We start from the raw sequence: 23055 nt of genomic DNA, 5'->3' as shown, positions 1-23055 counted from the left end.
GAAAGCATGAGTTTATTTTTTAAACACATTTCTGTGACAATGTGGGTTATTCAGGTAACTGCAAGCTCTGCAAAGTTTCTGTAAGAACACCAGCTGTTAGGTGTTCGGGGGTGGGTTTATTTTTCCAGCACTTCACAACAGCAGGTTAATTGGCCTGAAGTGGTAACAGGGTGTGAATTCCCCCAGAACATACGGGAAAGCTGAACCTCCCAGGCTGTTCACCTACAGAATAGGTGAGGCACAAACCTCAATCTTGTAGATCATGACCTAAATTTATATTGCATTCTGATAGCATCTAACAGTTCTAGAATGACCCTTGCTGGTGGTTAAAATAACTGAATAAACACTGAACCTGGACTAGCAGAGCCGGAGCTGATAAAGAACTTGATATAGAGTGGTTTTTGTCCTTTTCTTATATCTGTGGTGCAAAAAAATGAAACAAGCACCATGTGCGTAGGATTCCCACTCGCCAGAGTGTCTGAATAGGTGTCTGTGAAATGCAGCTCACCCCACAAGATCAGAGTACAGATAGTTTCCATCGAGTTCTAACTTGCTGAAGAACTGCAATTAAACTTCTTTCTAAAATGAGAAACAGCTCCACAAATGCCACGTCAAACACCCTTTTATCTTTCAAGGCAATCCTTCATAGTCTTTACCTGGACTCCAACGCTTTGTGTCCCTAGAGAACTGGGGAGCTCTGCACGTTGCCAAAATCCTCTTCGGTGTCACTCGCTGTAGCTAAACTATGGAAGGAGTGACTGGGGGCATCCTTCTGACAAGAAACTGCTCCGAAAAATAAGGAATGAAACTGCAAAATGCAACATTTACAGAAGTAAGAAACTGCACGAGATACAGAATTTGGGGGTTAATTGTTTCTGAGGCTTTTGCCACTTCAAAATCTTTATCAGTCTACAGTGATTCTTGGTAAAATACCCCTCCCATCTATGAGTATTTCCAGGGTTACAGTTAAACACGGTAGTGGCGTTTTCAGTCCATTGTGCTGCTGGGAAAGCTGGTTCTGCGGAAACGCCACATGCAGAACTGAAACTCAACATGCAGCAGCGTTTGGGTGATGGCTGCTGAGGGATTCCCTGTAACTGGGGTCGGGGTCTCCTTACCTTCTGGTACTGAGCCCCTGCGGCCTCTCCCAGTGCCGCTCGCTCCTCTGCCTCAGTCACGGCTGTTCCTTCTGTCCCTGTCACTTCTCTCTTTACAGCTCTGGGAATATCTTTAATCTCTTGTTTTGCCAAAGGACTCGCAGGTTTTGCTGGTGCTGTGTTGCTGTTCCACTGTGGCTTTTTGGAAGCAACTGCTCCGCTGTTCTCTCTGTCCACGGAGGTTTTGTCGGATTTACCTGTGCGCATCTTTGAGCTGGATTGGAAAGAGTAGGTCAGGTTAGTAACTGGCTTTTACGTGTTTTTGTTACAATGCCTTTATTTTCTGTTTGTGAAGAGCATTATGGCTTCAGAATAGATTCTCAACCAGTGTGTTCCCCTCCCACTGCAAGAGAACCCTGTGGAGACACAGGAAAGCAGACGCTGGTACGGAGCGCTCTGTGGCACTGGGTTCTATCACTGTGTGAAGCAGAGATGTTCCCGACCCCGTCTAGTTCAGTTTTCCCATTAACAAAGAATCCAGGATCCATATGGTGCTTATTGATACCCCACAAGAATGAGCAAATTGCTTCCATCTTAATCTGACCCGGCTGGAAAACCTTAAACTTCAATTTTGGATGCTCCTAAGGCAGTTGCCTCCCGCCCCTGAGGCTCAGCGTTACCTTTCCGGAGCCTGCTGGGACGCCCTCTCCTTTTCAACGTCCGACAGGGTGGCCAAAATAAAGTTGGCTTCTAGCACTATGTCCTCAATGCTGAAAGCAATTGGTCTAAACACAAATATTCAGAGACTAAACCAGCAGGCATAATTCCACATGTTGAAGAAGGAAACAAAGCTCATAGAATTCTATACACACATTAAAAAATGCCTTTGCTGAAAAGCTGAAAATCAAATATATTTGCTGCTGAAGGCTATGAGATGGCTTCCTGCTAGATTTAAATGCACTAATGAGTAAATGCCATTCAATATTCTACTTGGTTAAATTACAGTTTTAAATATGGAACTGCTTAAATTATGTTTTAAACAGAAAATGTGTTATTTCTTTAGACTAGTAAATAAAATCATTGCACACATAAGGCAGAGCCTGAAGTGTCCAGGTAACATACAGGTGCTCACCAGTCAGCATGGCTGCTGCAGTAATACTGGTGCCTACATTAAATGCTTTATGCATAATAACAAGCTACTTAACTCTGGCTTGCAGATTAGAAATATGGCTTTTAGTATAAAATGACATGTTCCAGTTCAATATAGATTGAGTAACCCACAGACAAAAACCAGGTGTAGAGCTGTAACTGCAGCAGGGCTAGACAGGCACGTTCCGAAACGTACTTTCCAGACACATCAAAATGGATTGAGACAGGAACACTAGTTGCTTCTGAAAATGCCAGCAGTCCCTGAAAAGAAGGGGTGGGGGTTAGATGCTGTTTTAAAACCAGAAGATTCATATTAGAATGGAAGTTTATCCCAGCTGTTGTTTACTGGCAAAAAGAGGGTGAAAGTCGACTGCTTCTAGAATAACTTTCTTGCCTTCCCTGCCTAGAGCTTTGACAGAGAAGCTTCTGCACGTGGAACCTCTGTGGCCATGGTATTTTTTGCAGTACAGTTACAGTGTGTCTGCCCAGCACTGAAACTGCATTTTTGTTCTGTGTGGGACTCCGCGGTGTCCTGAAGACCCCTGTTGGTAAAGCTTGAGCCTCAACCAGCTGGTGAAATGCTGCTCAGGACCTGGTGGAACACCCCAGGGCCATTCTGCACCACCCTGGTTGTGGCAGGCAAGTTCACAGGAAATAGTTTATTTAATAAAAGTTCTTACTTTACCCTCAATTCTTTAAGGCAAAATGTCACTTCAGAATCGACTCCAACTTGAAAGTAGTCAAATTCTTCTGGATTTAGTTGTATTTCCGTGAGCATTGTCTTTGAAAAATCTGTTTAAAATAACAGAAAGGTGCAGGACTCAATGGAATGAAGTTTGAACTCAACAAAACGATGATTATAACCATGAGATATTTACATCAGTATCATTTGAACAAATAATTGTATTTTTACAGTGACTAACAGTAATAGATATTTAGCTTACCTAAATTTATCCCACAATTAAGTCCTCTATTTATTTACAGTGTATTATGTAGATTTATATGGCTTTTAACAGAACCTGTTTTATGTTCCACTGTGTGATCTGACCTGATACCTGCTGTTGTTCTTGCAAATCTGCTTTGCTGACAGACGTTCATCACAAATAGCATTACCGGCTGCTAATTGTCCTGTAGACGGGAAGACCAAACTGCAGCATGGCTTTAACAGCTGAATCATAATTGCTGACACTCATCAGAGGACAATTAAGGTGAACTTGGGTTCTTTGTTTTAAATTAAAATCTTTTCCTGATATGTAAGTGGTGACAGGAAACAGGCTCTTCAGTTTCAGGTATTTAATTGTTGCTTGTTATCATTAGTCCATAGTTGATATTAGTACAAAAAGAAAGAAAGTACAAGGGCACTTCCCTGATGTGCTGTAGTCTCAGAGACATTATCAAAAATTCTACGGCAGTTTGAACAGCCAGGCTGCTCACAAGCCTCACAAACTATTCCCAATCTTCTGTTTCTCTGCTCAAGAGGGTTTTTTTAATCTCAGCCTACAATGAGGGTGTTCAAATATACCCTTGTCAAGTTTCTAAAAACTGTAGAAACATCTATTTCTAGCACAGCTTCTGCACGGCAGAGCCTACTGCACACAAACGAAAACAAGTCCGGGCAGAAGGTGGAATTTCTTTGTGTGAAAATTAAACCTGGCGGTGGAAAAACCCAAGCCCTGGGCAGGAGATCTGTTCAAAGGACACGTTTTGTTTCCCAGAACGTTTGCTGCAGGCGGTGGATTGTATCACACGCTACACAAGAACAACGCTTGTAATTCTTCCTTTTTCTCCTTTACTGTTTGGTTTCTGGTATCTCATAAATTTTTTAACTGCTATTTCTTTCACTTTCTGTCCTACAATAACCCTTGTATGCTTCTAAACTAACAAAATTTGTCATTCAAAATGTGATCTTTTTAAGTGTCTCTTTATTTTCAGTAATATCTTCCCTGTTTCACTCCTCCTTCTCACTCAGCACCGCTTTAGCCTCAGCCCCATCCCCACCCCTACGCTCTAGGCACTCATCTTTTTCCAGGTCATTATCCTCAGCTTTGGTCACAAGCAAGTACGAAAAACATCCCTTTATTATACGATATACAAGAACCTCTGCTTCAAAACCACAATTATATCTTTAAAATTACTTTGAGTCACACCCGGAGAATGCAGATACTTCTCCATGTTGGCTGGAGATGTGAACACGGCAGCGTAATAGTGCCAGGCCAGCTGACACCCCCTATTGCCCTTCTACTAAAATATACTCCATAATTATATCAATTCTATAATTATGGTATTCAGATTTAAATAATTATTTTTAAAACATAAAATTATCTCATTTTTCCTGTCTGTTGCTGTGCTTCTGCTCTTGCAGCACAGTAATTACCTCTGTTCAAGCCTACAGCATGTGGCTTAATTGATTTGAATTGGATGCTCAGTCTAATATCTGCTACTGATACTAGGAAAATGTTATTAAATACATGTATATTAAAACCAGAGGGTGGCAGTATGACTTAAAATCTCCCTATATATATTCCCTCTCTTAAAAATCTCATTCAGCCATAAAATGCATTCTCCATTTATATTGCAATAATTATTATGCCTTCAGTTCACCTGCTTTAAAATCCCAATATTGTTTCATATTTTGAATTTCCTTACCAGTGTCCTCCTCAGTGTAACTCTTGAAACAAACTTTCATTGGAGTCACTGATAAGGTTACTTCTTCTTGACTGGTCGGAAAGTGAATCATTATTTCAGCCAGCAGCCTACAACATTTCATTCAACATCATTAACATTATTTTACATGCCACAGATTATTTAGCCAGCATTTTTTCCTCACATTAGAAATGAAAACTGTTACTTGGCAGTACTGCTTGAAAAACTGCCTTGGAAATGTGCTCTCCTTACAGTGTGCTGTATCTTAATTGATTTATACAGCAACATAAGAATCTAAAAATACAACCAATAATTACTAAAGCAAATTTAATGCCTGTGTACACTGTCAAATCAGTCTCGCACACACACATATTGCTACTTCCTTTCTCTACGTGTATATCACAATTCTGAGCAAACCTCAGCATCCTATACTTGCTTGCAGTTTTAAAAGTTGCATAATCTTTTTATAAACATGATACGTAACATTTATACAGAGATACTTCATCCACCTTGAATGCTTTAATGGTTAATTATTGTGACAAGAGCTCCTGTGCACAAGAAACATGTTTAACAGAAATCTTGTGAGGAAAAGCAGAGTCTTAACCATCCTGTGCCTTTGCTTGCAACAAACCAACTCTGGGATTCTGCCCGGAGCTGCTTCTTGAACCAGAACTTTGCCTTATTCCATTAAAAAATGGTACTTTTACCACTGGATTCTTTGCCTATAAAATAAAAGCACGAGTTTATTTATCATGGGTGGAATTTGCTCAAAGGTGTGAATTCAAATTACACATTGCATGCTTCTCGAGGTTAGACTGAGTAGCATTAATGGCAGCATGATCCAAATTTCTTAAGTTTAATGCGAAAAATAAAGGAGTAGGATAGAGGATTTAGGGATCTGCTATTTTTCACTGCTGCCTAATCAGATGTTGATTAGCGCCTATGAGAGCAATATTGCCTCTTGTATGATTTTTTATTTTTTCTTTCAGGAAAATAATTTGTATTCATTACCTCGAGTGGACTTTGAGTATGTTTGGACACAAGTGCTTCGCAAAAACAGCCTGCAATGGATCACAGTCTTGAAACATCAGGTTATATGTTTTTACAACACCTAAGTATAAAGGATATGAACAAAACCCAATGACATTCGGTTAATAATGACACTGAATATTGTATTGCCCTGCTGTTCTAAACTGCTTCTGTTTCTGTCAAGTCATTTTATTTGTAACCTACCGTGTTTGCAGAGGAGCTGAAAAGTTATGTGATGATCGTTAACATTTGTATAAATGCTGCACTTCTCTACATTCCTTTCCAGCACATTTACACATCTAAATACAGGAAGAACCGACTGTAAAACAGAAACAGAAAAATCAGCGCAGAGGTTACTCACCAAGCAATTTTGCAATATTGTTTCCTGAGTTTTGTACAGTTTACCCCAAGCTCCTGCTTTTAATGCTCTGTAAGCAGACACTGGGGTGGCTGATGCTGATCCTCACCCGCAATTCTAAGACGTAGCCAACAGATCTGTTTGCTAAACAACTGGTCAGAGCTCTCCTGCCCCAGACTGGTTTTGAAGGCTGCAGGAGAAATGCTCCAGAGGCAGAAATGTGCTTTTCCTTCACCCTGTGATGAAGCTGGTTCAGCATTCGGGTGCCGCAGGGCGCAGCTCAGGACACACAACTTCCACGCATCATTAAACACCAACGCTCCCTTCTGCAGAATTGCTCAGAAGTGCTCGAGTTTAAAGCCATCCACATGCCTACAAGAGCCTCCCCCATCATTTCATTTGGAAACTGGGCTAATTTGCTGCTTACAAAACTGTGCATGACAATTCATTAAAAGGTACCTTAATTATCAATTTACATGGAAGGGAGAACTGTTTTTCCTCCTGACATGGCTGAGACACAGCTGCCCAGCAGTAATGTTGAAAAAACATAGATGAGAAGAAGACACATGCATATGCGGACCTTGAAGAATTCACCGATCTTAAGGCAAGCTGAAAACAGAAATAAAACAATGTATTAACTCAAAATTATTTAATATCAAACCTTTAACAAAAAAAGCTATCTCTGTGCTTCAGTGCCATGCCTAAGACACAAAACCTTTAAATATGTATATCTCAAAACAAATACAGATGCATCGTGCAGACATTCATGTTCAAACTAATCACCTTCGTTATTACTGCTCCAAAGTCACCAGTATGATTCAAGTGTAGGAATTCAATCCACAGATGTTTGAGTGGCCCTGAAGTGTGAGTTACTGAAACACTTAAAGCTCAGCTTGTGTTTGAGGCATTTGAAGGACTGGAGTTTATTCTAGAATAATCTTCCTGTAAACCCACCCACATGATACGTACAGATGAGCAACGACATTACTAGCACATCAAAAATCCTCCAGGTATAAAAAGAAATTATCTCCACTTCTGATTTTCCAGCCTCCCAGCAAGTTGAGTTGATCACTTTTACTAAGAAACCTCTAGAGAAAACCCTAATTCTGCTGGAAATGGTGTTTCATTAATTAGAGGCACATTAATGGCTGTATTCTTCCTCTTGAGTCACACTGGTACAAAACCATGTTTAGAGGCAGCTCCTGATGTGGTACAAAACACAAACCTTTTGACTCATGACAATAGAAATAACACCCTTGGTATTAAGCCGGATGTCCTGGACAAGCTTCAGCTTAGGTAACAAAAACCTGAAGAATATTCGGGGCAGAGCAGGAATGAACCTTCCATGATGGAAACGGCATAATTACAATCACAGAAAACATGGCATTTGTCCATATTGAAAGTGGAGGAAGCTGAGAGAGAACGTAACTTGGACTGAAAGGTACCCAAAGGAAAACAATACAATATCCCACAACATAAATACCACGCTTCCAAGAAAGATTTTAAAATGACAATAAATCGAATGCACTTACGCCTTTTTCTACGGGGTCAAACCAAAATTCATCACTAATACGTGCTATGGCATGTATTGCTCTTCCGAACACTAGCAGGGAAAGAAGAGAGTGCAATATGTATAACGAGGTAAAAAGAAGTTATACTGCATTTTCTCCAGAACAGTTTAAAAGGAAACATTACAAATTTCCTACACTGATGACATGATGGAAAACATTCTTTCCTTTTTAGTAGCACAAACACCTTTATGTTTTCGAAAGCTGCCTCCAACAAGGTGCACCTCAAACGCCACCTTTGCAGCAGCTGGTACAACTTGATGCCCCTACAAATTAATTCCATCTAATCGAACCAAACACCCCTGAAGTTAGAAATTGCACTTTGTAGATGGCAACAAGTCCGAGCACGCATCAGGTGGATGGACACCTATAAAGATGAAGCCTGAAGAAACACAGAGGGAACAAATAGTGGGCCTCAGAATTTGCCTCAGCCCACTGACACTGGCAGCGTTTTGCAGGGAATGCTGTGTGTGGGAGGTTGAGCTGGGCCTGTGGAAGAACTGTGTGCACTGGGAGGCAGCTGGGAAAGCAGTTCCATCTCCACATGAAGCACCACAGCTCCAGCCCTCTGCTTTGAACAACCTCCAGGGGCTGCGTGTGGCCCTGCAAAACCGCCTCTGTCCTCCTGGGGATGAGAAAGAGGCAGCTCCTCAGCGCTGCTGTGACCGCCATGGCACTGGAAGCAGCTCCCGTTGTTCCACACCCCATTTTACACCCCCTGACAGCCCCGGGACGCCGCTGAGGGCAGCGTGAGGAGGCCACTCGCACCCTCATGGCTGCTGAGCTGTGCCACCCTGAGGCAGCCCCGTTTCTCACACACGCATCTCTTTGTCCCAGGCTTGCTGCCCGCCCTGGGGCCGCGGGTACCTCTGAGGTGAGCCCCCCCAATGACACACTTCATGGCTGCCGCTGCCTCACACGACGACTGCGGAAAAGGCGGGAAACGCCCCGCTGCGGGCGAGAGGCGGGGCCTCAGAGACCCGGATGTAACCAGTGGGCTGGCTGCGGGGAAACGCGTTTCAAGTTCCCTTGGCCCTTCGGAGGAGCCGTAGCGGGTGGTTGGCGGCAGCCTCGCTTCCGGAAGCAGCCGCAGCGGCGGTGTGAGGGACGCGGCGCCGGGCAGGATGGTGAGCGGCGGCCCGGCCCTGGGGCCCTCTCCACAGCGGAGTTCTCTCCCCGGCGGGGTCCGCCCCGCGGCGCTGGGGGGCCCTCGGCCTCTTTCCTCCGGCCGCCGCCCGGCGGGCCTGGGTCAGCAGCGCGGCGGGCGGGAGGGCCCCGCTGGGGCAGGGTCGGTTTTCTGTCAGCGGCCGCCCAGCAGGCCGGTCACCGCCGGGCTGGGGTGGATGGAGGGCGGGCGGGGGGCGCTGCGCGGCGGGGAAGGCCCGCGGAGGCCGCGCTGAGGGAGAGCTGGAGCCCATCTTAAGTCGTGTTTATTTTTTTAACGCTTCCTTCATAACATCGACAATCCATTAATGATGATTTGCCTGTTCATTTGGCTATGTTTTCTTTTTCCGTTGCTTTCTTTTGCTTAACATTGATCATGTTTCGCCCTGTTTTTCATCCCCCCTGTCTGCAATCAACTCCTCCACCCCGCTCAGGCTGGGCACAGAGTAAGTTTCCTCCTCTTGGCTGTTGCTCACACCGGGGGTAAGGGCTTGGTAATTTTACTACGTGATATAAATTCATGTCAGACGGTACATCTGAATCAGAGGCTGCTCTTTATACCATCGCACCTAAATCCCCATTAATGCCCGATATCATAACATTCTTTGCCACTATTTAACATTGCAGATACCCGTGATTACTTAACACACTTCAGTGCTTTTAATTCATTTGTGTTATTGTAGCTTGCTGAGCTTTTCTTTAATTAACAGGCGTTCAAACATGATTGTGGGGCAGCCAGTTGGTCAGCGAGGGAAACGGTCTGTGTTGAATGCACAAGCTCTGCTGATTTCAGTGGGGTTCTGTGCTTTAAGTGGCAGTATAATTTTATTGAACATTAAATACATAACTGGTATTGTATGTCAAGTCCCTTAAGTGTCATTAAGATAATCTATCTGTAGCCACTTTAATAAATCAGCAACATCCATTTTTTACTTGCATTCAAGTATATAATCTCTAGATTGTTGCTAGTGAGAGTGTTTTTCACTGGGAACTCTTGAAAGACCATAAAAAATGTGTCTCTTTTTTTGGTCTCTCTTGGGTTAGTTTTAAATTGGCAGCTCATTGATTAAAAAAATCTTGTATTGCTTTACCAGTTATTCTCCAAAGATGCGTGGCTTTGATGATGGCGCTGGGACATTCTTAATCTAAAAAAAACACCCCAAAATCCAAACAAAAAGCACATCCAAGTTCCCTGTGCCTTTTTTGATCACTGTTAGCATGAAGATAGCTGAGTGGCCTGAAAGTGTGAAAAGAAAATATTAAAAAAATGAAATTTCTTAGCATAGTTAATACTGCTTTTATATATATCTGGGCTGTATCTTTTAAAAGCACATTTGAGGGCTGCCGTTTTAGGAACTGCGTTACTAACAAAGCATTATGGTTGGAAGATAAACTGTCTCTTGTTAATATGGAGCTATTTATCAAGTTCACAGGGATGACTGGCTCTAGTTCCAGTGTTTTTACGGTATAGTGGCGTAACACCCCATGCTTTGTAGAACTCTTCATCCCCTTTTTGCATAGTTAATTTATTGCTGTGTTGCTCATATTATTTCTTTATTTGTAGATTTAAAGCCTGCGATATTAAACTATGGTCTTGTTTCATCTGAATCCATAATTTTGAAGCCCCCTTTAAATTTGTATTCCCGTAGCATCTGTTGTGCTGCAACTAATGAATGAATATATAGAACTGGTAACAGAACCACTGTGTGCAGTTGTCTGGCTTATTTTCTGCAGTGTCCCCTTTTTTTTGTTTGTTTTAATACTTTAAACTGTTCCTCTTATCCTGTTACAGTTCAGTGGTTCCTACAATATGGACTCTGAACGAGGTTCCTATTCTGGTCAGCTGTTAACACTGTTGCAACTTTGCCACATTTTTTTTTTCTCTTCATAGGGGACAAAACAGAAATTAATTAAAGTAGAAAGAAATTTGGATAAAGAGTTTTAAAGGGAAGTGGCTGTGGTTTAGCCAGGTCTGTGCTTAAGAACATGTACTAGAGATGTCTTTTATGTTGAAGAAGAAGAAAATGTGAGAGAGTTTATGGTTGTTCCCAAATTTATGTAAAATACATCAAGTAGTGACGCTTCTGTTACAGAATCGTTTTGGTTGGAAAAGACCTTTAAGATCATTGAGTCAAGGTTGTTACACCTTGCAATGGCTTTCAGCAACAAAATAAATTCTTTAGGCTCTTTGTAAGGCTCCCCTCTGGATAATGTTCTACGTTAGCAAGGTCCCCTGTTTTCCTTCAATATAGCAATATTCCATCACCATTTCATCCTTATTTTAGTAGTTTTTACATCAAAATGCAAAGTATGAAACTGAAGAAAACATTGCAATGTTTCTGGTTGCCAGTGATTCTTGTTTGATAAGCCTCTGTAATGACCTTTCTTTCCTGTCGTGACACCCGATAAGTTGGTGTTAGTATTAGGAGATCTTCACATCCCACATCGCTGCAACAGCCTCCCAGCCAAATTCAAAAAACTGCTGGTTCCAGGGAAGATCCAACACATCCTCTGCACAGGAAACCTCTGCACCAAGGACACTTACGACTACCTCAAGACTCTGGCTGGGGACGTTCATGTTGTCAGAGGGGACTTCGATGAGGTAGTGACCTCTCTTGATAATGACACTTTTTTAATATAAAGGCAACATTTGGGTTATTTGTAATTCAAGTACAAGTGGGCAAACTGAGGTTTTGTGGCGCTAAGAGCATGTGACAAGCAAACTGGGCAAAAGATTTGGGGTTGCAATCAATAGTGTGGATTGCAGAGTAAGTTCTCATCTGTCATCAGAATGATTAAAAGTAATTTGCATACTTGGCTGTGTCTAGGACTGCAGCAGACAGGACCTGCTGTTGTCACATCTTTGAAGTTCCTTGTGTCCTACCACATTTTCCAGTGTTCACAAAAGCAGCTTTGTAGCTCTCATTTTGTAGCGGTAGAGCCAGTTTTATTGAATATTTCCATAAGCTTCACCCATCTTCTTCGTGTTGCATAGAGATTTGTAAATATAAATCTGTACATCTAACCTGTGGTGTGTTTTTTTCTTTCTATTTTTAGAACCTGAATTATCCTGAACAGAAAGTTGTAACTGTTGGACAGTTCAAAATCGGGCTGATTCACGGCCACCAGGTCATTCCTTGGGGTGATATGGCCAGCCTGGCGCTGCTACAGAGGCAGTTTGACGTGGACATCCTCATTTCGGGACACACACACAAATTTGAGGCATTTGAACATGAAAACAAGTTCTATATAAATCCAGGATCAGCTACAGGAGCTTATCATGCCTTAGAGAAGTAAGTGAAGCATGAAAAACACCCGTGGGGGTTTCTTTTTGATAACAAAACTGAACTACAAAACTCCTTGTGAAGGTTCATGTTTCCATTCTAAATGTCGGGGAGGGGAAGGGTTGGTAGCACTTGCTAAATCTCCTTGACCAAAACAGACGAAATACTTAAAGCTTCTTATCCGGGCTTAAAAAAATAATATCAATTTTTCTTAGAGTGATTCCTATTAAGTAGCAGTGAAACACTGCTCAGGTGATTACATATGCACAATTAATATGGATTTTTTTCCTTTCTTTCTAGCAACATCATTCCTTCATTTGTGCTGATGGATATCCAGGCCTCTACAGTAGTTACATATGTCTATCAACTAATTGGAGATGATGTGAAAGTAGAAAGAATTGAGTACAAAAAGTCTTAAAAATGTCTTTGTTTCTCTGGTATTTTTACCATCTCATTCTGAACTGCAAGTTACTACAGTACTTGATTGCTAGTTTACAGTACTACACTTAACTCGCTAACAGCTTAACAACGTAGCTTATTGGTAATAACTTTAAACCAACATTGTGTTTGCTTTTCTCTGTATGAATTGATTTGTAAGATATTCCATTAAAATAACTGTTTAATTACTGTTCCTTTATGTTGTAATAAACTCCACTTCATAGAAAAAAAACTAAGCTCTATGCACTGTTGTTGGAAAAAAAATGCAACAGTTGTAGTTGCTTTGAAAACTCCTGATGCTCTCCCTGGTTTGACTTGTAAAGGGTTTGAACAGAAAAATTGAGGGCTCTCGGGCCATATGTTTGCCTCAATTTTCTCAATTTAACATTCCTAATTAAGTTTAAAGAATAAAATGGATGGATAGATTCTGAAAATATTACACTTAACTCATAAGTTACAGTAGTCTTTTCACTGTAGAAAGTTTAACTTCTATTCAATATAAACCTGCTTTACCTTAGAAAAGGACAAAGCATTTTCAGCCTGGTATCTCGGGAACCTTTGGGTAACTGCTGCTTCCTGCAGTGAAACTCCTTCCTGCTGCAGATGTACAGAAAGAACAAAGTCGAAAAGAAAAGCCTTTGCAAACCTTTGCTGACAGCTTCATCATTAAAAAAGGCTTATAGAACACTGCAAGGCCAAAAGGGATCTTTAAGTCTCTTTATTTGTGGTCGCTGTAGTTAAAATTACAAATTTGTCTATAAAGTGTATCTTACATGAAGTACATCACTTACAGTTTCTAAGAAGCTTTATCACAATTACACAAGGTTATGTTTGTGTGAATAAAACCTTAGTGATCCTGACAACAAATATAGAAGTAAAGGAAATAAACTTTAATCCTTCTTAAAAATCAAAGTGCTGAATATGAATGTTACTATTGAATAAAAAGAGGAAATTCTGCTGTAAATCTAAACTGTTTCTATGGGGACAGAGTACAGAGAAGAAACAGCCTAGAACAGTTAAAAAATGTGGAAAGCTCACGGTGGCTTTTGGTAAAAGAGCATTGAGGGTTCAGTTTCATGTTCACCTGACCAGTCCAAGCCTTCTCACTCCATGGCCCCCATCTTGCCAATACAGGGAGAAAAGGGTCAATCAAGACCTCATCAATGACAGTTCTGCACATAGGGCTCCTCTGGTCCAGTCAGATATATCTGGAAGGTCAGGGAATGCTATTAATAGGGCTTAGGAAAGCAGGATATAATCCAAGAATGTGCTGTGAAGGTGCTTCAGAAGGTTTAGATTTGGTTCAAGTAAAATGAATTATTTGAACTGATAAAGGGATCTTTTATTACATTCAATATATTTTAGTAAAATAAATTGGCTAACAGGTATTTTTGCTAAAAGCTGAGTGAAAGTCGTAGTTTAGAGAAAAAGGAGAAAATACTGCATGATGTACAGAAGTGGGTGGTTTTACCTTCAGAAGATCAGATGATGATGTGTCTACTAGAGCAGGATTCCCACATTTCTCTTGATATTCTCTAATTAGGGCTGTTGCATCGTCAATGCTGTAGGAGGCAAAAGTTCATCAGCTCTGTCAACGAGTTCTTTAACTAGCCAAGAATTTAGACTACATACACCGAAGTATAAAAATAAGGCAAGGCCCCACATTTTTAAAGTCGGGTCCTGTCATTTCCCTGTAGAGAAAATCAAGCCATGAGGAGCTGAGCCGTTAACCTGGGGCTGTTAATAAAGCCAATATCTACTAGAATTTAAATGGTTATTTATTGGTTCCTGTCATTTTGATTGCAGGATAAATGGTAACAAAATGACGCAATACGTGGTGTTTGGGGTCTGAAATGCAAGTATGCAGCTGTGTGCAATCAGCCCAGGTGCTGTGAGTCGCTGATTGCTGATTGAGAAGTGCCAGCAGTAGGTTCAGAGCTGAGAGCCTTTGTTTTATTTAAGTGGAACACAAGAGATTTAACTCTTGAAAAGCTTAGCAGCAAAACCACTAATTCCTAAGTCTTGAGTAGAGGCAGTTTATTTTTTCAGAGTGTTCTTGTCACTGAAGCTGTGACTCCATGGTGGCACAAAGAATCTTGACAGAGCTTCAACTTCTATAATTGCTATCAGTAATGCATCACGTTTTACCTTTTACTAGCTTACCGGTTCTTTTTGGCAAAATAATCCACCAGTTCTTTCATTCGGTGAGTACTCATCAGTTGTTGCTTCAACAGTGGAAAATACTTAGTTTTCAAGAACTTTTCATATTGTTTCTCATTTATGATACTGTCCAAAACAGAGGATCTAATCTGTAGATTTTAGTAGTGGAAAAGTATTAATACTTTAAACATAAGAAATTGTACTTTTGAATGAAAAGAGCTCAGACTTTTCTTATTGTACTCCTATAGAGCAAGATTTTTTTTTTAATTGCTATTTTTTATGATGTTGTGAAATGGCGTATTTTATGAATACTAATCTTGGATTCTGATGGGGAATGAGTTAAGAAATGTTGCTACATCTTAGAAGTGTGCGTTATGTCAGCTAATGCTTGGCAGCATCAGGAGAGAGAGAGAGAGAGAAAAGGTTCTGTGTACACGTATCAAAAAAGCCTTGAATCAAAGGCAAGTGAAGTAAAATTTATTTACCTGAGAAGCAAATGCCACTAGTTCTCCAGTGTTCATGTGTTCATCTATTTGCTGCAGTACTGTTTCTGTGTTACATGTTGATAAGAAACCCTTGCAAAAATAAGTAAAAAAAAAAAAAAGAGAATTATTAAAGTAGAAACTCTCCCTTCAGAGCAAGTATTTGATTTATTCATGAATTAATATTTTGAAGTTCTAGGTACAAATATGAAATTATCAAACTAGGGTCTGTGCAGTTTGACTGAAAGGGTAGTGCTAGTTATTAACTCTCAAAGGGTGTTTTGCTGTATCTGTTACATATTTTTTTGACTCATTGCCAGCAGAATACATATGTTACACTAATGCTGTAATTTGGGAAATCTTTCTGAGCTTAACTTCAATGACTGGAAGTCTAAGAATTTAAGATGCCTTTACCAGTGCCGGTTTGCTCGTGACAAGTATGGGAACAGCCTATAATGCTTCATTTGGGAGAACAACACAGAGCATAAATTAACGGAAGCAAATGAGAAAGGAAACTCGGGATCCATGGATAGTGAGGATGTGGCTTTAAGGCAAAAGGTTTACATCAGAACTTGTGATTCGCATCAAGTATCTTTCTGAGAAGTCCGGAGATTTCAACTTAACACTCTTCTGAAGTAGGATTTGGGACTTTCCTTAAAATGTGCTGTGAAACCAGCCCACTGGCAGCTCCTCAGCAGTTATATATCTCATCATCAAACACTGGTCTAGCAGACGTATGACAACAGCTTGGGTTTTGTTGGTCGTTTTCATGGGTTTTATGTGTGGGATCCCACCAAATGTCCTCCAGTCCACAAAAGGCAAAGTCATATGACAAAGCTGCTGAGGATGACTTGAAGCTTGCTGCTTTTGCCTTTTTTTTTTTAAATTAAGAAAAAGAGCAAGTGTTCACATGATCCCTTTCAGAAGGACAAATTCAGGGAATAGCCTCTGAGGGTGGGAAACACTGAGCAGCTGCCAGCAATGACATGTCTAAATAAGCTGGAATTCCAAGTTACCATCTTTCACAGTCTCTATTGAACACAACGTGCTTAAAGACGTTTCCCTGGCACAGATTATTTACCTGAATTTGCTGCTCTCGCTTCTCGGGCTGGGGAATCAGTAACAGGCATCCCAAAGCAAAAGCTGGAAGGTCCAACTGTGCATATTGTTTAGCTATTCCGATGACATCCAAGTCAGCCAGGACAGGACACCTTCAAATTAGGAGTGATGTTCTCAGCTATGATATGTACAACTAGACGGTTTAATACTGTCAAGCAAACTGCACTGAGATTCTGAAGCCAGGTAGAACAATACATTTTTGCCTCATTTTCAGAAACAGCCAAGCTCTGTGAGTTGAAGTTTCACGGAATACGGTGATTTTCTAGCTTGGAAAAACAACCAACCAACCCCAGTTTCTCTTTCTACACACCCAAAACTATTGCAAGGGGGAGTGTTGGCCAACTCCCCAGAGTAATGCTTTGGTACTCGTGCATATGCACTGTAGTGCACGCACGTTCTTCAGCTGGATCCTTTTCCAGTATTTCCTGACTAACTTTTGGTTCAAGTCAGGCTTTCTGACCTCTGGTTTTCCTCTTGAGCAAGTCAGAGCATTGTGGTGAATAAGATGGTTTATTGTGCTTTTTTTGCATTGTAGAAGCAATGCAAAACTGGTTTGTGTATGGAACATTAGCATAGGTTAACCATGTTTATAGATGTGCAGGTATTAGATTTTTGTAATCTCACATTGATTCTTTGTAGGAAAATAAATGATTTCTTTCTTATATTTCGTGCTAATGTTTAGGAAATGTGCTATATTTTGGGCTAATAAAAATATTAACTGGACTTTTAGGGGTGACCATAAGTTCTTTAAAAATGTCAGGACATGAACAGGTATCCCTTGTGGGGGCAGTGACTGGGCAGATAAATTGCTTTTTGGCAGTCTGTGCTGCTGATTCTGAGTCCCAGTTTTGAGAGCAGTTCCCAGTACAGTTTAAACAGCAAAGGTACCGAGTTTCAGCACGTGTTGTCAACAGTCTGTGAGCAAACACAGAATTTCTGTTTGGGTATGTGCCCTGATCCTGTCGTGCCCCCAAGAGGCACAAGGTTCTTCCTTGTGCCTCATGTTCCCCAGTGTTCGGAGCTCCTGCGCCTGTTCCCAGGGCAAGTCGTTGGATGAGAAATTAAACATGGACATTCCCACTCAAACTAATGCAAACATATTATCTACTTACTTGACCAGAATCACAAAACCCTCGCAACATTCCTCTAACTGTTTAGGACTCGGTGGACATGAAGCTAAGGAAAAAAGAAAACATGATAAAGTAAATATATAACCAAGTTGCTGCAGAAGCACGATAGCTATTATAATAACAACCCTACCTGTGAGAAATGGTGACAGAACTACACTTCGCCAAGCTCGGCTGAAGTTGGGGATCTGTTGACAACAAAGTTTTAAAGTATAATAATAGCCAAATATGGTTGTAACTAAGGGTACTTTTAAACCCAGATGCACAGACATCTGACCTGCTGCAGGTGGAAGAAGCCTGTCCATTTTATTTTCTTATTATCCTATTCCATAGCATTGTTTTCCTCCTCTCAGAGTCTAAGATTTAGCCATATTTTGACTTACGTTAAAATTATTCTGTCGAGCTTTACAAAGGCCTCCAAGTAAGTGTTTACTGAAGGAGCCACAAGTGCAAAATATGATAAAGATACTAATCTGCATATTGCATTGTCATAAAAATAATATTTCAACAAGAATCTTCTTGTGCATAATGCTCCATGGCACAGATGGCTGCCATTCACACACACAAATAGGATGCTAGGAGTTGCAGAATATTTGCTTACCTCCCATAACGAATGAATCCCAGTAATTGCTAGCAAAACTCGTCTTAGATATTGAATCTGAAAAAAAAAATTATAAAATGCTACAGTGTTTTTGAAGATTTGATGGTAATCTACAGAACTGCCTTTTTCTTACCTTGCTGCAGAACTTCATGCTTAAAAATTCCTTACCATGTTGAAACCAAGGAGCTTCTGTAGTAGCCCATTCCACAGCTGGGAATCATATACTTTGTATTCCAGACTGAGTTCTGTCACCAGTCTGACAGCCTAAAGGAGAGCAAGGACACGCTGTATTTTACATATATTCATGATCTTCCAGCCTTTACTACTTGCCAGCATAACTGTGGATTTTTACAGCGTTACTAGGATCTTTAACCCCTGAAAGGCCACAACCAAGCCACTGTCAAAATTATTTTAAACGTGAGGAGAATTAAAACCCAAAAAACCCCACTGACATGTGATTCACTTTATTTTCTGATTGTAGGTAAGCTAAAGCTTTTTTTAACCTGTCATTTTCAAGTTTCAGACTAGTATGTGTATATTCCAACCGAAGAACAGATCACCTCCATTTTATGGCTCTAAATAGAAATATTAAATTTACCTGCCCTTGTCTTCAGAGTTAAGTTAGCTGTTTACAAAAGATATTTGGTAACAGAAAGTAATTGTCAAAGTTGAATTCCTAAGCGGATCATAACTTAAACCCCATTCCTTGTGTATCGGGTAAGTAAACAACAGCTACTCTGAAAGTGTATACTTAATTCATAGTAAGTCTGAGGTTCAAGCAACTTCAAATAAAGGCTTCTGCACCAAATGTCTTGTTTCCCAGAGAAGCCCACAAAGGTGGGCAAGTACTAGGGAATGATTATGTAGTGAGCAGTAGGGAGCGTATCAACAGGTTTGGGTTTTTTGGTCCCTCTGAAAGAGGAGAGTCTTTGGGGTGACTGCACATTTCATGGTATTTTTAAATATGAGTAATGTATGAATAGGACAAAGTACATTGGAGCAACATCTCTTCAGAAATGCGTGTTCTGTGTAGAAAGGTGCATATTTTACACAATGAGTAACAAACAAGAAATTGCAAAAGTTTGAAAAATCATACCGTGGGTTCATGGCTGTGATTCTTCCATAGCCCCTTAATCATTCCTTCCTTAGGACTCTTATGAAATGATTCATAAGTATATGGAATATTCAAGATTTCAAATTCTGCTAGATAAATGCAGCATTTTAGAAAATACCTGTAAAAAAAAGTTCCCCCCAAACCCAGGAGTTAATGATATTTACAGTGATTATTACATTATAACTCACATAATCAAGCTCAGGATAATATTGGACAAGTGTTGTTCTGCTGCTTTAAAAAAAGTAAGAGAAAAATAATGTAGACTGTATTTGTGCATAGAGACTGCATATTTACAGAAACCCATATGTAGCTATTTGGCACGATGTACTCTGAAAACATCACTTTCCATTAAAAAGGCACTAATTCCAGATTACCAGCAGAGAAATCCTAGTCTAGGCTTTTTTCTAAGGAAGTTAGTTCTACAGATATTTTAGCAGAAACGTTATCTGCCAGGATTTTGGTTCGTCACTGTTGCAGAGGACTTTGTCTTTGCAAGGTGACCAGCTCTGGACTCTGATAAACAGAACACTGTATATATGGGTAGGAAAAAATGTTTCAGTTCACAGAATCGACTGGGTTGGAAAAGACCTCAGAGATCAACAAGTCCAACCTTTGGTCCAACTCCAGTCCGTTCACTAGATCATGGCACTAAGTGCCATGTCCAATCTCAGTTTAAAAACCTCCAGAGATGGTGAGTCCAGCACCTCCCTGGGCAGCCATTCCAATGCCTGACCACTCTGTCTGCAAAGAATTTTTCTAATATCCAGCCTAAATTTCCCCTGGCAGAGTTGAAGCCCATGGCCCCTTGTCCTATTGCTGACTGCCTGGGAGAAGAGACCAATCCCCACCTGGCTAGAACTGCCCCTCAGGTAGTTCTCAAAAAAAACCAGATCGGTAAAAAATAATTCTCCAAATATCCTATATTTCTTCCTGATGGCTGTTAAAGACCAAGAAAAAAAAAAAATCATTATTAATGAACACCTTAAGGAAAAATCACCTTACCTGACTTTCTCAATAGGTTTCTTGAAGAGCGATTCCACCGTGTTGGTATCGGCCAAGTAGAGCAGACACTTCAGTGCTCTGCTCCTGTGAGCAAATGTCAGCTGAGTGACACCAATTGGCTGAGAGAGAAAACACGGTGAAGTCACAACAGTTGGCTGAACAACTAGAGGGGGCTATAAATGTCTAGTATGGTCCTTTCTAAGCTTTTTTTGATTCATTTAGTGGAAATATATGCTAAGTAACAGACTGGTTCCCATTCAACTTTTGTATTAACCAGTTGAAATATCTGTCAGCCTCAAAGAACGCTGCTAAACCTGGTGGATTTATACCTTAAAGACTATTAATGCAGGCAAGAAAAATATTAGTGATATATAGTACCACAAATACATTTAGTAAATGTGGAGAATGAAGGTTAGGGTTCTGCTAAATAATTTTACCCTCTGCTTTACTTCCACCCGAAGTGAGCCAATGTATTACGCCAGTTTAAAGCACATTCTAGAAACCATTTACTTGAATTACTTTCAGGTAATATCAACAACAAATTTGGAACACGCAGAGTTCAAGGGCTGCTTTTGACAGTCAATAGCAAAATTCAATGAATACCACAGTTTTACCCCAAAGGTGGGAGAGGAGAAGCATAGATCTCATACAGATATATAAACTGTCACAGATGCAAAGGCCTTAGGTTGAAACCCATACGGTTATGCAGGCACCACTTGATTTCAATTAGAGGTAAAAAATTAATAAGAAGCAAACTAGACCAAGAATTTAGAAACTTACAGATGTGGCAGATGTTGTAATTGCGAAAAGCATTCTTGAAGTATAATCCATTGGGCGTGACTGAAGTAGATATATAACTCTGCAAAAATGTATTTGTTTTTAAGACAAGTACAGCGTAGCTGCTGAAATACAACGTAGCAACGTTCATTCAAATATAAATATATTTCACTGTCAAAAAGAGATTAAGGATAAGAGATTCCAAGGATATAGAAATGATAAGAAAATCTCCAAATAGCTACTCATAAGCACGCACTTACATCTGTAAGTTATCGCAAATGGAATTTCATTGCATAAGTATCTGATGACTCAAAACTGATGTCATCAGAAAGTAAAAATTAGAACACAACAGTTAATTCTGAATCATACACAGATTTCTTGAAAAAGCCAGATATAGTTAAACTTGCAAGTTAACAATAATTTGCCATATTATACATAAGAAAACACACATACCTTCGGAGTTCTTCATCTTCCTGTGCACCTCCAAAGATTTCTGGAGTTTGCTTTAAACAGAAATGAAAATCTAGTTGTGAGAGTTCTCCGAATTGTTTAGATAAATAGCTTGGTCGTACCCTTGCTTAAACCCTGTCTTAAAAGATGTAAGCCTCTGCTAATGCAGCCAAGGAAAGGAATTCTGGTTTTATCAGTTCTTTCTTTCTTTATCTATAATGTCAACACCATTCCCCAGCCTGTTAACTGGAATTTTGAAGCTCCCTGCCCTCCCTCACCCAGCTGTATGCTGCACAGACAGCGATTAACTCTCTGTTAACTCTTTCTGATTCCAGAATCAGTGTTCGAGGCGAATATATTTGCAACTCCTTTAGGCTGGCTACACAACCTTACTGTAGCATCAAAGATGAGATTTTAATGTCTACACAAAGAGAAGGGAAAGCATTTCAAATCATTCTTGCTAGACGCAGCGGTGTGCAACAAAATCAGAAAGGTACTGAAATTACTAGTTATCTGAATTCAGATGCTTCTTAAATAGATTCATGAGTACTAAAGGAAAATTGTGCAAAATAGCCTTAGTCTTTTGAACAAGTGATTAAAAAACTATATATATATATTATGTAACTGGCCTTTTTTCTCCAACCCTAAATCTCCAGCGATGACTTACCTCTGAGGGCTGAATACTTGGACACAGCCATTTATCCAACAGTTTATCCCAAATTTTGTTCATATCCAGACAGTTAATTTCAGCTATTTCCTTGGCTGCCGTATGGATATCTACATAAATAGGTAGAGATAACATATTTACAAACTAGTATTATCCTGCTTACTGGTTTTTTTAAAGAACTTATTTGAAATTAGATTGTGGATACTGACCTGGATAATCTCTCCCAGTTGGATTTTGGATTCTTTGGTCTATGCTGTGATGCTCGTATAGTAAAATGATAAGATTTGCTGGTTTCCCAATAGACTTTAAGTGCTCCCCAGTGTTCAAGTTATGTGTTATTAGAACATTTTCTGTTGCTGATCGCTTGTACTGCATATATAATTTCTTCTGCAGGACTTCTGCTTTTTCATGTGAATCACCCTTTAGCAAAACACCAGTTTTATAGAAAACAACCTTCTTATACTCAAAAGCACTAGAAAAATCACCTTTTTATAGTCTAAACCAGTGAGCTGGGTAGAAAAATCAGTTCTACAACTGCGCCCCTATACCTGTATCTACAAAGATATTTTAATGTAAACAGACAATATCAACCATGCTGCTCTAGCACAAAAATGTATTTGTAAAAAAAACGGTAAGCAAAGATATGTTGTGAAAAAGCCAAATAAAATATGTACCACATGCAGCAGTATGTAACATTAAGACATTTTGAGGGAAGATGGAGAAGAAAAAGGATTTAATGTTAAACCTTGGCTGCTAGAATTACAGTTTAATTTCGGCACAAATCTATTCAAAGATGTGACTAAGTATCAGAGAACTATTTAGTGTT

General features: G+C 40.1%; 3 protein-coding genes across 3 annotated transcripts in view; 1 reads left to right on the top strand and 2 right to left on the bottom strand.

Moving 5' to 3' along the window:
* Positions 1–679: 679 nt before the first annotated feature.
* RAD9B (RAD9 checkpoint clamp component B) lies at positions 680–8745 on the bottom strand (the record flags this gene model as incomplete). Its single annotated transcript, XM_080355633.1, has 11 exons — positions 680–808; positions 1119–1371; positions 1778–1882; positions 2443–2507; positions 2932–3038; positions 4893–4999; positions 5901–6000; positions 6123–6237; positions 6736–6885; positions 7809–7879; positions 8712–8745. 11 exons carry the CDS (start codon positions 8743–8745, stop codon positions 680–682), a joined length of 1236 nt encoding a protein of 411 aa, XP_080211759.1.
* A 1698-nt stretch (positions 8746–10443) lies between these two features.
* VPS29 (VPS29 retromer complex component) lies at positions 10444–12818 on the top strand (the record flags this gene model as incomplete). The annotated part of the gene is made up of 4 exons (XM_080355631.1): positions 10444–10473; positions 11419–11610; positions 12066–12301; positions 12593–12818. The coding sequence occupies 4 exons, from the start codon at positions 10444–10446 to the stop codon at positions 12708–12710; spliced, it is 576 nt and encodes a 191-aa protein (XP_080211757.1). The 3' UTR covers positions 12711–12818.
* Positions 12819–13839: 1021 nt separating this feature from the next.
* The window catches only part of KNTC1 (kinetochore associated 1), a gene marked incomplete at its 5' end in the record, with an annotated part of 39551 nt that continues 30335 nt past the window's right edge, over positions 13840–23055 (bottom strand). Inside the window, 15 exons of the mRNA XM_080355547.1 lie at positions 13840–13938; positions 14202–14292; positions 14894–15039; positions 15376–15465; positions 16454–16583; positions 17604–17667; positions 17752–17806; positions 18220–18276; positions 18388–18483; positions 19316–19451; positions 20336–20454; positions 21116–21194; positions 21566–21615; positions 22230–22339; positions 22439–22649. Of these exons, the coding sequence (XP_080211673.1) occupies positions 13891–13938; positions 14202–14292; positions 14894–15039; positions 15376–15465; positions 16454–16583; positions 17604–17667; positions 17752–17806; positions 18220–18276; positions 18388–18483; positions 19316–19451; positions 20336–20454; positions 21116–21194; positions 21566–21615; positions 22230–22339; positions 22439–22649 (1482 nt within the window). The 3' untranslated portion in view covers positions 13840–13890. The remainder of the gene's footprint in view (positions 13939–14201; positions 14293–14893; positions 15040–15375; positions 15466–16453; positions 16584–17603; positions 17668–17751; positions 17807–18219; positions 18277–18387; positions 18484–19315; positions 19452–20335; positions 20455–21115; positions 21195–21565; positions 21616–22229; positions 22340–22438; positions 22650–23055) is intronic.

This window comes from Nesoenas mayeri (genome assembly GCF_963082525.1).
Source record: "Nesoenas mayeri genome assembly, chromosome: 17".
Classification (NCBI taxonomy): Eukaryota; Metazoa; Chordata; class Aves; order Columbiformes; family Columbidae; genus Nesoenas; species Nesoenas mayeri.
This window is presented reverse-complemented; position numbering and strand designations above follow the sequence as displayed.